Source organism: Benincasa hispida, chromosome 7 (assembly GCF_009727055.1).
Source record: "Benincasa hispida cultivar B227 chromosome 7, ASM972705v1, whole genome shotgun sequence".
Lineage (NCBI taxonomy): Eukaryota > Viridiplantae > Streptophyta > Magnoliopsida > Cucurbitales > Cucurbitaceae > Benincasa > Benincasa hispida.
In genome coordinates, this window is record NC_052355.1 from 27,684,848 (window position 1) to 27,703,490 (window position 18,643).

Sequence of the window (18,643 nt, forward strand, 5' to 3'; positions counted from 1 at the left end):
TATGGTAATTTGCAATTTATAATTAAATATTTAATATCATAAAGTTCAAGTAAACAATGCCAGAAGTCCCAAGTTAAAAAGATGTATAATCCTATGTTCAAAAATGAAATCAATTCTGTGGCAACTCACAGATCAAGTAGTCATAGACACTGAAATTTTTTCTTTTTTCTTTTTAAACTATTAGAGAGAACAAGGATTCATATAATTGTATAATAGGAAATAATTTGATGAGTAAATTTCATTGATGACTGGTAGGTATCTTCAATACATGTATTAATCCAGGCCATATATAAAGACTAAAGGCAGAACTGCACATACAATTCCAAAGAAATGATTCAATGATATAAAAATATCACTCTTTCTTCTTCTTTCTTCCAGCTTTCTTCTTTTGGGGTTGATGGAGGGTGTGGATTAGCTGATATTTTCTTCCAACTATATAATAGCTCCCACTAAATAAATAATCCTAGAAAATTTAAGTTATTGATGAACCTCACTTTCTTTTTTCCTCTTTAAAATGTAAACTCTTCCAAAGAATGTGTCACCACAAACGATTCATCGATTCTGAAGCCCCTCGATCGCCTTCTTCCACTGCCAGGCTCGCTGTTTCGCATCCTCGAAAGAGGCAATCTTCTTTGGCTGAAGAATGAACTTTGGATTAGAACAGTTGAGAAACATAACAACTGAGCCATTGGCTTTGGCAACAGAATGATAAGCATAACTGAGCCAATTTGATTGATTGCTTGTTTACTAATAATTTGTTTTGTCAAATAATCTTTTTCTTTAAATATATATATATATATGGAACTCCTTTTCAGTTTTTGAGACACGTCATTTTCAGAAAGCAGAGGAGAAATCTCCGAAAACATAAAACGGAAAAGAAATGTTTTATCAAACAGGACATCAATGAATATTCAAAGTGATCAGGAAAAAGAAATACTCAAAATTGGCAATCTACATTGATAAATCTAAAATTATTTAGAAAGAGAAGCATAGAGTTGATATGGCATACTGTGCAAATCTTGAAATGTGAAGGACTAGTCACTTGAATGTTGAGGTCATTAGGATTGTCAGACCAAATAATATTCCCCTTGACAATGAGCTTTGAAGGATCAACATAAATCAACTTTGGTTTGTTGGTGAGGATGAGTTGAACCTTTTTGCTTGTTAGCTTCTGAAGTTTTTTCACCATTGAAATCATAAGAACAGATTCTCCAGGTTCAAGGAATTGTTGCCTGTTAAGACGAAAATTAACATTTAGACATTTCTTAGTAAGTATAGCAAAGCAAGCCAAAATAGAGATCGGTATCGCTGCTATAATCACAACGAAGTCATTGTCTTGAGCAATATAATATAGTAAATATCAGGAAGAAAACAAATACCATTTTGAATCAAAGGAGTCGATCGATGCAAGCCGAGTAATATGATGTGATCCTTCGGAAGTTGATGCAGAACCAGCATTCCCATCATTTTGTCTTGATGCACCATCTCCAACATGTGAAGGATTCCAAGAGGACTCAGAGCCATCCTCGTTCTCATTTGAATGACTCTACATAATCGAAAGCGAGATAACGTATTTGACAAGAACAAGTGGATCAAATAAATGATGACAAGCACTTTTGATAGCAAACAATACCCCTGCTTCTAAAGCAAGTCTGGGAGGAGTTTGTGCTCTTATGTTGTTCCAATCAACCCCCTCAAAGAAGGGATGATTCTTGAGAGAAGTATAACCCTCGGCTCCCGCACCCGGTCTCTTGATGGGATCTAAATCCTGAAATAGACAAAAGATGAGTTAAGGCCGAACTCATGCATATAACAAATTTATGATAAATATTTCGATCACAAAATCAAAAGATTTTAATGCAAAAATGCAGGAGATTTCTCATTAAACTGGATTAACAGCTACCCAAGGGCATCATTTAACAATTCATACAGTTAATGAAGTCTGAAAATGCTAAAATGAACTGGAGGACAAAAAAACGTACATACCAATAGGTGGTCGATGAGATCCCTTGCTTGCTCGGAAAAATAGCTGGGGAATTTTATATCTCGTGCTACAATTTTTTGGAAAATAAGCCACTCACTTGCATCCTTAAAAGGAGAAGTCCCTGAAAGCATCTGGTACAAGGTGCACCCGAGCGCCCAAAGGTCATTTCTGTTTTCAAATCCAAAGAACTGATTACGTGGAGTATAAACTAAAATGGACAGATGAGTTACGATACGAACATAAAGGCCAACAAAAGCTCTTGAATTTCAAGACCCAAAAAGACAGAAAAATTATTCAACGAGACCATCACATAATGATTGCTCCCCTCTAAACCCTAGGTTACATGGTGAAACCGTGATTTTTGTTCCTTTATCCTACATTAAAGGGGAATAACACTGCCAACCATATTGTACCTGTGCCAACCATATTGTACCTGCCTCCTTGGATAATTGCTCGGATAAAAACATTGATGTAAAGTAATATTTGATGTAAAGTAATATTGTTATGAACAGGTAAGTACAACGAACTCGTTACCCGAAAGTTGCAGGGGAGGAATTAAGGACTTCTGGAGGAACATATGCAGCAGTTCCCACAAATGTACAAGCTTTATCATCTACAAGGAAAATTTGGTGCAATCCATGTCAAGATGTGCTTCGAATATAATTTAAGTTTTTTCTTTTTTTTCCAGTGATATGAACCTGATGCTGCATTCGGGAGAACGGTAATTCGACTATCCACCATAGGCTTTACACTCCCAAAATCAGCTATTTTGATATGTCCATCAGTCGTAAGTAGCAAGTTTTCAGGCTGTAAAAAAAAAATGTTTATTTTTTATGTGCTATATGTCCACAATAATAGAGCAAACAGAGATAAGAAACCTTGATATCTCGGTGTATCAATCCCATGTTGTGTATGTATTCAAGGGCATCGACCACTTCTGCAGTATAAAACCGAGCTTCATCCTCTGACAGACGACCTTTCTGTTGATAAACTACTCTAAGTTTAGAATGAAAAAAACGAAAAATGCCAATAAGCATATACATATAAATTACTGACAGTATGACATATCTTTTCTCCAAAATGCAAATGCAATATCACAGCCATCCAACGCTTCAAAAGTGATCAAAATTTAAAAGATACGTGAAACCATATGACTGAAAATTGATTTTACACTTCAAAATATCAATAACAGGGGAAATTTTTGAAAGGGGAAAATGAAACATGTACCATATTAAATAAATTACTAATAATTACTTGAACGACCAAAATAAACATGCTAGCAAGCTTTCACCAAAGACTTCTCTCCAAAAGTATTTGGAGAAAAAAAAAATTTAAGTAACACCCCTTGGTCACAAAACTTGAACGTCTAAACAGAAAAATATGCATAGATTTATCAAATTATCTAGTTAACTCAAATTTAATGTTTACGATCACAAGAAATAGCAAAATTTGAAAATGTATTCTAGGGGGATTTATAAACTTCATGAGAGAGATCGGCATACAAACATTTTAAAGTTCTTTCAAATTAACTTACCCTAGTTATCTGATCAAAAAGTTCTCCACCTTCACAAGACTCCAATGCCATGTCTTGACATCAAAATCAAGAAGAGTATCAGTAAGAAAACAACGTGGATAACAGAAAACTGTGCAAATAAATAAGTTCATAGTGACTTTTGATCAAGCAAACGAAAAGATATGGATTCTACAAACATTCACATAAAAAAGATAAAATGATATGCATAAGAAATACATACACAAAGAAAAAGTATCCTGAAAGGTAAAAAATAGTCTGACAACCCCAGGATGGTCCAACTGATCAAGTACAATTCTTTCCAACTTCACATAAGCAGTTTTATTTTCTTTGGTGATGAATTTTTTGTCCATTATCTTCAATGCATATACAATTCCTGTGTCCTTCTTCTTCGCCCTCACAACCTGGTGAGAACATTTAGAAGGCCATTTACAAAACAATAGATAAAACACAACAGTTGATATCATGATACTCACCCTTACAGATAAAGATAATGATTGTAACGAAAGCAAAGAGCTAAATATACTAAATCATCCTTAATCTTTTAAAGTTCTTAATTTTGCTCCAACTGCATTAAAAATTATTCATTAGTTTTTCTGTTAGAAAAAAAATATATTAAATTTGTTGGCAGTATCTTTAAGGCCTCATTTGATAACCATTTGGTCTTTTGTTTTTGGTTTTTTAAAGTAGTGCTTGCTTTCTTACAACTTATTTGCTAATGTTTTCATCTTTCCTAATTATACATTTGTATTGTTAGCTAAATTCCAAAAACAAAAACAATATTTTAAAAATTGTTTTTTTAGGTCCCATTTGGTAACCATCTGTTTTTTGTTGTTGGTTTTTGAAAATTCAACCTATAAACACTCCTTCCACCACTAAATTTTTTGCTTTCCTATCTACTTTTTACCAATGTTTTCAAAAACTAAGCCAAGTTTTGAAAACTAAAAAGGTAATTTTTAAAAACTTGTTGTAGTTTTTGGAATTTGGCTAAGAATTCAACTCTTGTACTTAAGAAATATGCAAATCATTGTAATAAATTGAGAATAAATAGGCTTAATTTTCAAAATCCAAAAACCAAAAACAAAATGGTTATCGAATAAGACCTAAATAGTTATCAAATGGGACCTAAATTGCTGTTTTATTCTTATCATTGAAGTTAAACACGTGAACATCCCACTGGGAAAAAATAGATTTTGTTAATGAGTGCTTAAAATTTTGTTGATGGGTGAGTTGAGTTCTATTCCTCAAGTAGCATTCAAGCAAGATCTTTTCCATCCAACACAAGGCGGTTTGGAGCGGACATGAAAACAGAAAGAAATGAAGAAGGTAAACAAAACAGATGTTCCAGTTTATATGAATTCAAGGGATCCTAGATTCATTTTGAACCCTATTTCAAGTTTCTCCAGCTTGAGATGTATGGCTGCCCAGTTAAATTTTTTGGGTAAAAAGAAAAAAGAAGCATAGGACACAACCTTGAATACACGGAAAGAATGATTGGAGTCTAGATAAAAGAAAATTGATACTTGTTCATAAGATTTAGAATGTGAAAAGGAAATATTAATCACATTCTATAATATCTACAGATTATCACTCCAATACTCAATTTATCACAGAACCAACCAAATCAAAATGTAAGTAATAACAGAATCATACACAAATTAAAAATCTCCATAATTTCCCTGGATTGGTGTAAATTACAAAACAAGACGATTGATTAATTTTTAAAAAGAAAAAAATGAAACAAGAATAAATACCTTGGAATATGAACCAACCCCATAAATCTTTCCCAATTCAAAATCCTGGATTGTGAAATTCTCCTGAGGAGCTCGAAAGGCAAAGCTCTTGGATCTCTGAACATTGCCGCCATTAGAAGCGTTGCTCTGAATCATCAACTTGGCATCAAAATCCTTCTCCATTGCCAACATCGCTATCTTCAAAACCCCTTTTTTCTCTACATTAAACTCACCCACTTTCTCGTTCTCAACACTCCATTTTTTTTTAACCCTGTTCTTGGGCACAGAGCCAATACAGTCAACAACAGCAAGAACAAGAACAAATGAGAAAGAAGAAAATTGATTCAGAGTTCTAAATTTAAAAAGAAAAAGAAAAAAAAAAGTGTTTTTGTTTTAACAGTTTCTTGTTTTTAGAAAGGGGGTGGGAAATGGGAAGGAAGTGCTGATTTTAGAGGTGTTGTAATTAATTATGGAAATCTGTGAATGTTGAACCAGCTTTTTTAGCTTTGTAACAAAATTTCAAAACCCTAGAAAGGTAGTAAAGGATGAAATTGGGAAATTTAGACATGGGGAAAATGGAGGAGAGAGAATGTGAAGGCAAATTTTTCATGGAAGAGAGAGAGGGAGAGATGTGGGGATTAGAGAGAAGACAGGAGAGAGGTTGAAGCACATGGGATTGGATGATGATCAACCATGTATTTTTATTTTTATTTTTTTAATTTCTCTCTTCAATTTTTTCTCTCTCTAAGCTTTCTTTCTCTCTCCTCATTGGCCTAAACTTGGAGGGTTACCTTCATTATTTTGAAAACTTTTGTTGTTAGTTCATGAATCTTAGTCTACAACCATTTAGTTTCTATATTTTCAATCGGGTAATAATTTAGTTTTTATTTTTTTTTCAAAATTATAACAATTTAGTCTCTAATATAAAAAAAAAAAAATCATTAAAATTAGGTGTCAATTTTAATATTTTATAACATAGACTTTGTATTTTTTTTAAAATATTGAGTCTTTAATAAGTTTAATTGTTTATTTATGCATAAAATATCATTAAATCTTGATATTATGTTCTAAATCATTACAAATTTTGAAGGACTCGTTATAAACGAAAGTTCATGTTTATTTAATCGCCGTTTGGTAACCATTTGATTTTTTGTTTTTGTTTTTGAAAATTAAGTCTATAGACACTATTTTCTACTCCAAATTTCCTCATTTGTTATTTACTTTTTGCCAATTGTTTAAAAATCCAATCCAAATTTTGAAAACTAAAAAATGCAGTTTTTAAAAACTTATTTTGTTTTTAGAATTTGGCTAAGAATTCAATAATCGAATTTAAGAAATATGCAAATCATTGTAAGAGATAAGGAGAAAATAAACTCTATTTTCAAAAATCAAAAATAGAAAACTAAAATAATTACTAAACGGGATCTAAATTGTTATTTCTCTGAATGTTTAGGGACTATAAATGTTTTTTAACCTAACTTTTACCCTAAACGTTGGAATTGTATCACTTTGAGCTTTAAACTAATAATTGTATGATTAAATTTGGTATTGAACTTTCAAAATTACAAATTTAATTATTAGACATGCAATTGAAAGTTTAGGATTTTATTAGACATAAAGTTCAAGTTTATATCTAATAGATTAATTGATTTTCAATAATTTCAATATATGGTATAGACTTATTGGACATAAAAGTGAAAGTTTAAGCCCTAGAAAATTAAACCAAACGTCTCTTCCATATCTGGATTTCTTATTTTGTTATTTACTCTCTACCAATACTTTAAGGTAAGTTTTGAAAACTAAAAAAAATAGTTTTTTTTTTTTATAAAAAAAACTGCTTATTATTTTTTTAAATTTAACTAACAATTCAGCTATTGTACTTAAAAAAGATGAAAATTATAGTAAGAAGTTGAGAGAAAAATAAGGTTAATTTCTAAAATTAAAGTATCAAAAGTCAAATGATTTTCAAACTGAACTTTAGATATCTATTAGACACTTTTAAAAGTTAAAGAATCAAATAGACTCGAACTTCAAAGTGTGAGATTAGACTTATAATTTAATTTAATCATATCTACCAAACCTCCGAATTTTTATAAATGAATCAATTTAAACACTCAATTAGAATTATATTTTAAAATTGCTAATATACAATTTTTACATATATGAAATTTCTTTAAAGATATAATGATCAAATAAATAGTTAGCCTTTCATATTCTTGTCTTACTCCATTTTTCTCTGTTTATTTTGAAAGAATTACGTGATATTAACTCGAAAAGAAACTTTGAAAAATTAAGGGATTTTTCTATGGCAGATTATATATATTTTTTTTTTCTTTTCCTTTTTATTTTTTTTTTTCTTTTTCTTTTTCTTTTTAAATGGTTGGCTGTCCCTTAACTAATTCAAAATGTGTCATTTCAAGGCTTGTTCGATTCTAATCAGTTAATTATTAGCTAAAAGTACTCAAATTCTAATATTAGCATATTTCTACAAATACTTGTTGTTGTATGTTGTTGTTGAATGAATATCAATTTATACCTTTAAACTTTAGAGATTGTATCCATTTAAATTCTAATAAGAATTGTATCAATTTAAATATTAAACTCTGGAGATTGTATCAATTTAAATTATGAATTACTTCGGGTTTTGTATAAATTTAAATTAAAGCTAATAGTTATATCAATTTAAATCTTGAACTGTGCATCAATTTAAACCCTAACATTTATAAGTGTATCCAAATAAAACATAATGGTAGATTTAAGTTGATACAATTATGAAATTTTAAGGTTTAAATTGATAAAATTATTAGTTTGAAGTTAAAATTGATATAATTCTCAAATTCAGTATTTAAACTAATATAATTATTATTTTAGAGTTTAAATTGATACTATATCAAAAGTTTAAGAGTATAAATTAATATTTGTCTTTTTTTAAAAAAAAATTTAATGTTTTTATTGTTTTAACTTTTAAGATTGCATTTTTCTTTGACGTATTTAACTAAGATAGATTCATTTAAAAAAAAATGAAAAAAGAAAAAAGAAAAAAAGAAAAACTATAGCTCAAATTAAAACTAAATAAAAAAAAATCACCAAAAATGAGTTTAACTGGAAGATAATTAGCATAGTCTTTATTCTTAGAAATTGGAGGTTCGATCATCAATTGTTGTACAAAAAAAACTCAATGAAAAATCATTACAGGTAAAAAATTACTGCAATTTTTTTTAATAGGTAATATTATTATACAACAACAGGAAGATCCCATAACCCGAGATCAAGGCACCACAACAAGCAAAGAAACAATAAATACTGAGCTCTTAATAGAACCAGAGATCAAAAGCCATAACAAAAGAAAACAGAATAACGAGAGAAACCATCACGAATCAAAACAAACCCACAAACTAGGGGAAATGCCCAAAAAAAAAAAAAGACCGAACCCAAATTACTGCAATCTTTGTAATGAATTATATTGACAAATGTTTGACTTTTAGAAAAAAAAATTTCTATTTTAATCTTCAAATTTTTAGAATTTTGATTCTAGTCCACCAATTTTAGTTTTCAATATACAATTTTAATTGTATAAGTTATACCTTAAATAACAATTCCAGACCCAACTCTTCTTCTTCTTTTTAATAAGACAAATCTCTGAACTATTGAATTTCAAGATTTCGGTCTTTTAACATTTATAATTATACATTTAATTTGCGAACTTTTATTTTTCTAAGGAAAAACTATTGATCTATTAGACACAATATTAGAAGTCTAAGAATTTCATTAGGCATAAAATATACAACAATTAGTTTTTAAAAGTTTTAAATTTGTCAGAAAAACACAGACCATAAAGTTTAGATAGTAAACTTATAATTTAACCTTGAAATCTTTAAAACTTCACTCAGTTTGGCAATTATAGGATTATTATTTAAAATATATATTAAAAAATCCTGATATAACATCATTCATTAACGTATCTAATTACTTTCCAAATTTAGAAACTAAATAGCAATCCACACCTTGATTATAATTTAAATACACAAATTAACTAAAATTGTAAAATATCTTAATAAAATTAATTCTCATTGTTATTTCTTCCTTCCTTCATCTACATCTAAATTTTAAATTCACCATTCAAAATAGATCAATTGATATTTTTAACATGGGTTTAATATACTACTTTAGTCCCACACTTTGGGTTTTTGTTCATTTTGATTCCTATACTTTGGAAGTGTTCATTTTTGTCTCTTTACTTTTAACTTTGGTTCATTTTTGTCCTTATACTATCGAATGTTCATTTTGATCATTGGAATTTGAAAAAGTAACCATCTTAGTCCCTACATTTTCATTTTCATTTCATTTTTTAATGATTTGGTCACTTTTTGTAAGTTTAAGGACCAAATGAATCGAGACTGAAAGTACAAGGACCAAAATAAATAATTCGAAAGTATAGAGACTAAAAATGAACCAAAGTTGAAAATATAGAGACCAAAATGAACATTCGAAAAGTATATAGACCAAAATGAACCAAAACTCGAATATAAAGACGAAAGTAATATTTAAACTTTTTTAACTCGCCATAGAACTCTGATAATAAATCTAGAGATCACAAATAAAAAGATAAGCAATATCAACTTAAACATATCAAATCCCCACTCCACGTTTAGTGCAATATTTATCAGAAAAATTGAGGTAAATACCAATGCATTGCTTCCTTCAACTAGTTTTTAGACATTTTGTTTAAATCTATACATCAATCATAAGTTGAATTATGAGTTACCAAACGAATAAACATTTTAGAAGTAAGAAACAAAAAACGAAAAACCTTTTAGAAGTAAGAAATTTAGTAAGAAATACATTTTATAAACTTGATTTTCAAAAACAAAAAACAAAAAACCAAATAGTTACCAAACGAAATATAAACGTTCACTTTTGTCTCTAAAAACAAAAGGATATAAATTTAGTCTAATACATATCCATTAATTCTTAAAAAATTTTAAATATATAAAAAAATCCTACTAAATAGAAAATTAAAAGCTAAAAAACTCTTTAGATACTAAATTGAAAATGTAATGATCTATTAAAAATTTTCAAAAGTTGAAGAACCTTTTAGATATAAACTTAAATGATTGGATACTAAGCTTGTAATCTAACCTTAATAAAATTGAAGACTCTTAACATTTCCATCAACATCGGCATTAAATCCAAGATCTGAGGATGTAAATCCAAGATCTGAGGATGTTTTTCCATTGATAGAGGATGAGAGGGACAAGATATGGAAATAATTCTGAATTTGGGGGCCACAAACACCCATAAAAAATAAGCCCATATGGGCTGGTTTCTCCTCCTTCCTCATCCCATTCCCATCACCATATTGGGGGAACAAGCATCCTTGTGTTTGTTTATTTTTTCACTGTTAAAAAAGAACAAGCATCTTTTTCTTTTTTTTTATTTTTCTAATTAATATAAATATATATATATTTAAAAGAAAAAAAAGAACCCATTAGCCCAGCTAGCAAGTCACTGTGGCCCCCAGAAGCAAACAGCATAAGGCTGGCCCATGTGGGTTATTTTATTTATTTTACACTCTAAAGTTGTTTGGGGGTTTGTGGGCTCTTTCTCAAAAGCAATGGAATCATCAACCTCCCCTACATTTGTCCCACATCTTTCCCTCTTCAACCCATATCCTAACTTTCACTTTACAGTCAAACATATCAAATAACCATAAAAAAGATAACCATCACATTGAACACATTAATTAATAGATTTAATTATAAACCAAGTCTATTAGATAAGTTTTTACAAAGTAAGTTGGCATGATATGACAGACAACTAAAACACTATATTAATGTTGTTGATGCTATGAACTAAATAGAAAGCATAATCTAAAGAAATGTAGAAACCTTTTTAGAGTTTTTTTTAAAAAAAACAACCTAAACAAACATAACGTTTAAACTACCAAAAATAAGAGCTGGATGATGAATCAAACAATACACTCATTAATTGGACAACTAGATACTAGTTTCAGTATGCCTACCCAGAAAGTGGAAATTAAAATTTCTAGCAAAAAAAAAAAGGGAAAATCTATAAATTAGAAAAAGGCATCCATGATAATTCAGAGCTTTCTTTTGGTTACCCTTTACCTTTTTGTAACTACGGGCCTAGGGTCCTTCAAATCAGGGCAAATGGTACAATTGAAGCTACAACAAGTAGAGTTGGAATGGAACTGGCTGATCTGGGAGCATCGGGGTGCTGAGTTGGCAACGTCTCAGAGCCAATCAGGAAAAGCCATCTGGCACACTCCGAGTGGAATCGGTTTTCGGAACAGGCGAAACAAACCATGACAAAAGCAATGTACATCTCACTGACTGAAACTATAAATATCCAAACTCCTCAACTAAATTCACAAGGGGGAGGAGCCTCAACACTGGAAGTTCACTAAAAATGACTCGGGAGAGAAGACCAGCAATGTTGAACATAAGTTATAGACCTTTTTTTACAGGAGAAACTCTTTCGTCGGTTACAAATCCCAACCATCTTTGCGCCCGTTGAATCCCCATTTCCGATCAGCCAAATGTACATACAATTCAGAGAACTTATTGAGACATTCACTTCTTAGCTGATAGTGAACTTGGGTATTTTTGCTGATAGCGGCACCAGAGAATTTTGATGTGTCGATTGCCCAAGCGGGTCTCACATATTCTACTGTTTGGGATGAGCTTGCATTGGCATAGAGAAAATTCAATAAAACATCTTCACAATTAAAAATCTTATCAACCAAATCCCTGCCTGGCTTAGCAGCTGCACTCCAATACCTTTGAAAAGCTAATTGACTATCAATGAAAGCTGCCCCTGTAAGGATCATATTGTACCCTTTATTAGCTCGGGCGTATTTCTCGGCTCTATACTGCAAAGGATTTCCATTAACAAGCCGCGGATAGAAGCCTACGATGCGATCGGGATGCTGACGCCATACCCTAAAACCTCGCTCAACATCATCACAAGTCATCATGATGTCATCGTCAAGCTCCAAAACAGCTCGAGTTTTTATTAAAGGATCCAACTTAAACCGGTTATTGAGTGAGTTCTTCTCTTCTGTTCTGATTTTCACAGGCACAACTGAATCCAAATCACTCATTTTTGGAGGTGTTCCCTTGTTCCACACCACAACGATCTCTCGAACAGACGAGCATCTCGAGTAATGCTTCACGTACATTTTCAAATTCCAAAGGCGAGCATCATAAGTCATCGTGAGTAAAGTGAACTGAGAGTAGTGGTCCTTAAACGGGTAGGCTTCTTGGGCACCATTGCCCCCGTATATATATTTCACTGCAGTACACATGAGTGCAACTCCAAAAACAAATAAAATAGCAAGAACAAGTCTGCCAGTGCAAGTATTAGATTTTATCCAACTTCGAAGGATTGAAGGTGCTCTGTTCACTCGGCTACAAAACCGCCTCACTTTCGAAGAAAATAAATTCGACTTTTCCCAAGTTAAGATTGCATCACTCCTCTTCCCTGAAGTATACACGCACCAATTAAGGGGCACGATGCAGTTCACTGCTCCGAGTAACACACCCAGTAACACGACAAGAACAGCAACAACAGCAAATGAAGCACAACCAAGAAAAAATCGATGAATAGAATCACCCGAGGGTACCCGATCTCCGTCCATCACCCCAATCCATTTACCAGAACTAAGCTTCTGTGCATCAAGATGGTGGTAGCGAACACCATTCCAAGCATTGCGACCCTTAACAGGTTCTACTAAGCCCAATGAAACTTCTACTTCCTTGTATTCATCTGTTGTAAGAATTTCGATCTTGAAAATACGAACTTTCTTGCCGTAAGTTTCACCACAATCTTGACCAATGCGATAAAGGCTACCTTCATGTAAAAACGGTCTGCCTCCGTTACGGGCACCAAAGCTTTTATCTACATTATAGATAGGGTTCCTCTTGTGTGGCTTCCAAGGACCAAGGGGTGAGCTACTATACCATATCGCCAAATGCCCATTTCTTTTAGTACCAAGCCCTCTATGATCCGACCCAAAAAGCCAATACATACCATTGTGGTTGATGATGACTGAATCAACAAGGGGCTTCTTGAGAATAATTCTATCCAATTTCCACTTCAAAGGAAAATTAACCGCTCGATAAAGACGAACTTCCCCTTTCTGACTGCTTTCCGGCATCATGTATATCTGCAAGAAATAATAGAAAACTTATCAAATTTTGGAAGTGGTTCAATCAAATAGACACGGTAAATCTAGCCCTTTGGACAACCATTTATGGGAGGCTGGGAGCCTCTCCTTGTATTTTGCTCATGGTCCATCAAGTGTCTGAGGTTTTTCTTTTACTTTGTTTTTTTCCTTTTTTTTCCCCCTTTCTTTCTTCTTCTTCTTTTCCTTTTCTTTTCTTTTCTTTTATATATATTTATTTTATTTAAAGAAGAAGAAGAAGAAGAAGAAGAAGAAGAAGAAAGAAAGAAAGAAAAGAAACCCTAAGGTAAAAAAAGAGTGCCAAGTTTCAAACGTGAAGCTTGAACTCAGAATCATGGCTACAGGGCACCATTTTAATAAAAGCTTGGTTTAGAGATCTAAAACCAACATTACATATGGTCTTGAACATTTAGGACTTCAAGTGTCAATTTTTTTTTTTTTAAACAAAATTATATGTTAGGTCTTATTGTTCTTGACAGAAATCCCTTCCTTCCTTTGGTGGGACTATAATGGGCCTGTTTTTTCTGGATACCCTTGTATCCATTCCTTCTATCTCAATGAAGGTTCGGTTTTTTATCATATATATAGATATAGTCCAAAATATTTAGGTTATATGCAGAAGAAAGATTGAATTTAGCAATGATAATACACCCATTTCATTTTGAGGAAATAGGAAAAGAGAAATAAAATCTCTTACCTCACCAAGATGTTCAAAGACATAGGGAAAAGAGAGATGCCATTTCTCGTTCAAAGCAACACCTAGTTGCTGCCATGTTGCTCCATTATCCACACTCTTTGCAACACCTATATCTCCTTGTAAGGATACTGAGTTCTTGGTTTCATAAAATAAGTAAATAACATCTCCCTGCCAATATATTAAACACAACGATTATGTTAATCGTCGTACACATATTATAATTGAATGGCAAGATTGATTTGTTTGTAAAATATGTAAACATGCTCATAAGTGGAGAAAAAATCTGATAAACCATTTCAATCTTGAACATCTGTCCTTGTTTCATTTTTGGTTTATATATATTATTCTGGTCCATTAACTTTACATAAAAGCATAGTTTGGTCTTTCCACCTAAACTTTTGTTTGTACTTGAGAGAAATCTAAGAATAGCACCTTACGAACTAGTGCTCTAAGCCATATGTTTTCAATCTAATATCAAATTTGAATGCACGTCTTAAATTTTCTATTAAATGCAATATGAAAATTTAACCACAAAGATTAAAACGGGTACTTATAAAAGTATAAGGATCCTTAAAAAAACATTTTGAAGTGTAATGACCACCCCAAAATAAGGATGAAAGTTCAAAGACCAAAATTACCAGACACCAGCCAACTCGAGCAAAGCTCAACTGATGAAGGCATAGACTCTCGACAAAAAGAATAGGAGGTTCAAATCCCCCACTCCAGATGTTGTTGAAATCAATACACACACACACAAAAGACACTGAAAAGTTGCTATAGGTAGATAGTTAATCTAATAGCTTTCAAGAACCGCAATCTATAATGTTAATTTCAGCAACACCAAACTATTGTAACAAAATCTGTGTTAAACCAAGGGTTGGAGCCTAACTAAAACAATTTGGTAATAAGAAGTAGGCCAAGTGGCCATAATGGCTACATCCAAAGTCACCCAAACCTAATAGATATCACATGGTTATTTCCTAATAACATTCATGACATTATAACATTATAATGTTATTTCCTAATAACATTTATGACATTATACTGTATATTTCTGTCTCAAAACTCTTTTAATTTGACATAATGTAGTTCATTTATCATGATTGAAGACTCATTATCCCACAACTACTTTATGATTGCATCATCATTACAGCTACTTTGTGATTGCATCATCATTTTCTTTATGAAAAATCTTGATTTTCATTGAAAACAAATGAAACAATACGTGGGCATACAAAAAACTCACAAAACAAGAGCCAAACAGCAAGAAAGGGTAAGCAAGACAAATAAGATCTAGCCAACAATACTTACAACTTATTTGAACAAGAAAAAAAAGAGCCCACTATTTCATCATTGCATCTATTTAAAATACTTGAAACTAATTTTAAAAATTAAAATAATAATAATAATAAAATAAACATCTATACCATCTTACACAAAATGTTAAATAAAATTAAACAGGAGGATTTCTAAAGAGGTCTGCAAAAAGCCAAGCAGATTTTGCAAAAACCCACTTGCATGGATTGAGAAAGCTCACCTTGTTTATTCAAGTATTTACTAACTCTTGCACAATAACTAACGTTGAGATATTGATAGTGCCTTAAAGTTCTTTCCAGAATAGAACCATAATTAACTTAACTGTTTTGAACAATTTAGCTATGCTCAGGATTGGCATTTAATATTAATAACTAACTTACTTGTATCTATATCTAGAGTGAAGATTAGCATTCAATTTGGCCTTTTAACAACTTTGCAGCATCCCCGTGAAAACTTATGAATATTAAACAACCCACTCAAAGACAGTGAGCCTTCCTGCTCGCTTGAAAGAACCTCCAAGGTCCAATTTTATCAAATAGTTATGGACTAACACAGAACCAATACCAAAAGGCTGATCATTGGTTGAGTCCAACAATAAGTGTGGGTGTGAGATTCAAACGTATGACTTCTTTATCAAAGGCATATGCCTTAACCAGCTAAGCTATACTCAAATTGACAAAACCTGTAAAAGCAAAAGGCTGATGATTATATTTATGAAGTTTCGCTACTGGTTTCTGTTTTATATTCTTCATTATATCCATTTATTTACATCTGTCTTGCCCTCAAAGAACACTACGGTCTCACGACAAGTTAAAACCTAAAAGCCCACTCAGCTTTATGAATGCTTCTTGAAGGAGCTGCTAATCAATTCTATCATGCTGGGAAGCTGCTGCCGCAGGACCGTAAGAATGAAACAAAAGACAAAAGATCATTTTGGAACAAAACCTAACCTATTTATCCCTAAGATTACAGAGCAAGAAAACAATCGAGAAAGAACTAAGAAATGTACATTCCCCTCATTATTTCGCGATCAAATCCAAACACACATCACCACCACTGCAACACACATTTAACCCTGAACCCCGCACTGATTTCGAGATTCAGACTTGCGATATGTTAAAATGGCTAAATTTCGAGCCAACCAAACAAGCCAACAAGCTACAAACTGATTTGGTCGTTGTTCTTTTCTTTTTTTTCTTTTTTTTATCTTTGAGTATCCGGATCAGCTTCTAATCTTACAGGACACCCAGCCTGACCCTACAACATTTTGGTGTCAAGAAAACTCGTAGGATACTGAATGCTAGGTAGGTGGCCACCATGAATGGAATCCATGACCTCTTAGCCTTTCATCAAGGAGATGTTCCCTTATTTACCACAAGGTCAACCCATGATTCAGCTGTTCTTCTCTTTATTTCAACAACAAGGATTCCTCATATGAGCCATTTGAAGTTGTTTACTGACCAATTAATTTTTTTCAGAAACAATCGAGTAAAAAAAAATCGTACGTGGGATTCATTCTATTAAAGAGTAACAAACTTAAAAGTAGATCATAGATATGAATTCTACAGCCAACAGAAAGACAAAGAAACAAACGTGCTTCAACGAGCTCCAGAACTATCAAAGGACCATAGAATTGAAGGCTGATGAACAATACAATTCAGTGAATCGAAAAAAAAAAAAATCGAAGGATAAAGAACGTTAGAATGTTATTCAGGCGCCAAAAAAGGAAATTAAGAAGTAATAAAGAGTTACCTGAACAAAAAGAAACGGGTCAGCTACAAAATTACTAGGAAAGCCAGCATTAGAAACTGAAGCACAAGTGACAACAGGATTAGCAACTGGCCAGGCAGCACTTTCGTTCCTCCATACATTCGCCTGCACTCAATTAAATTCCCACTTAACTAAAAGCAAAACGATAATCAAGAATCCATCTAATAATCCAGAAATTTCAAAATTGTCAAAAAAAAAAAAAAAAAAAAAAAACCAGCTGAGTTAAGGAATAATAAGCAATAATATAACCATTTTACATCAAGACCTAACTAAATGAGTTAAGTACAAGAATAGAAACTGTTAGAAAACAGAGGAAAATAGACGAAGAAGACGAAGAAGACGAAGAAGAAGAAGAAGAGTTGAGATGAACTCACAGCTTCAATGGGTTTAAGGGAGAAAGGAGAATCGCCATAAAAGACCCCAATAGACCAAGAACCTTCATTATCTTCTTGACATCCAAGAGATGAAACGCCGCCGATTGTACGAACATACTGAGGGGTAAAAGCTAACCAAGCGTAAAGTGTAGCAATCGATCCAAACAAAACGAAGCATCCAAAGAAGAAGACGAACCCTGAAGAGACAAGTCTGATGTGTCTCTGTTGCCACTTCCATCCGCAACCACAGCTACTAGTGGAGGAACCATTGGCACCGCCGCCGCTAACTCCAGCGCCGCTAGTAACGCAATTATTCGCTGCTCCACTCACACCGGTCCCAATTGGACTCGAACCCATCTGGAAAATGGGCCCTGAGATGAGTCAAAGGGGCCTGTCCGTCGTCGGTGAGATCTCACACCGCCATCACATCGCCGGAGCAACGACGAGGGACACTCAATGGCATTTCGACAACACAAAATCCCTCAGTTTAATTTGTTTTTCCCCCTTGATCTTTCCCTTTTGGGTTCTGATTTGTTCGAACTGCAGTTTGGGTTTTTGGCGGAGTCAACGAAACAACGCTGTGGTCCCTTTCGTGAATCGGTGAATGCTGGAGTTCGCAAATGAGGAATTAGTAAATTATTGAACAAATATATTTGGTTTTTTTTTTTTCAATAAATAAAACAGGGAGAGAAGAATGAATGATATTTCCTAAGGTAGGTTTGCTGGTTGCTACGGTGGAAACTGGAAAGTTTTGTACAAAGTCCAAATTGAGGGGTTTGATTTCTCTGCGTTTGGAAATTTATTAGTACTCGCTGTCTCCAGCCTCACACGAGTGCAATACACGATACGTGTTTGATGACGTCAGCAACAACACGTGAACGCATGATTGCATTTTCGGGGTTTTTCCATAGTTATTTAAAATATCATTTTGAATCTTCTCAACGGTTTAATTTAGTGGAGAGATTCAAACCACGAATGGTTATTAATACAATTAAATTATGTTTGTTTTGGTACTTAATTATTTAGTTTTA

At 32.6% G+C, this 18,643-nt stretch overlaps 2 protein-coding genes across 2 annotated transcripts; both read right to left on the minus strand.

The window, feature by feature from the left end:
- Positions 1-205: 205 nt before the first annotated feature.
- Positions 206-5,923, minus strand: LOC120081895 (3-phosphoinositide-dependent protein kinase 2-like). The gene is made up of 11 exons (XM_039037073.1): positions 5,270-5,923; positions 3,739-3,919; positions 3,519-3,571; positions 2,863-2,964; positions 2,683-2,791; positions 2,519-2,597; positions 1,987-2,152; positions 1,634-1,768; positions 1,380-1,546; positions 1,010-1,232; positions 206-636 (listed from the first exon to the last, which is right to left on the minus strand). Exons 1-11 carry the CDS (start codon positions 5,438-5,440, stop codon positions 553-555), a joined length of 1,470 nt encoding a protein of 489 aa, XP_038893001.1. The 5' UTR covers positions 5,441-5,923; the 3' UTR covers positions 206-552.
- A 5,196-nt stretch (positions 5,924-11,119) lies between these two features.
- Positions 11,120-18,345, minus strand: LOC120081392 (glucosamine inositolphosphorylceramide transferase 1). The gene is made up of 4 exons (XM_039036222.1): positions 17,613-18,345; positions 17,221-17,343; positions 14,152-14,319; positions 11,120-13,436 (listed from the first exon to the last, which is right to left on the minus strand). Exons 1-4 carry the CDS (start codon positions 17,967-17,969, stop codon positions 11,754-11,756), a joined length of 2,331 nt encoding a protein of 776 aa, XP_038892150.1. The 5' UTR covers positions 17,970-18,345; the 3' UTR covers positions 11,120-11,753.
- Positions 18,346-18,643: the final 298 nt, after the last annotated feature.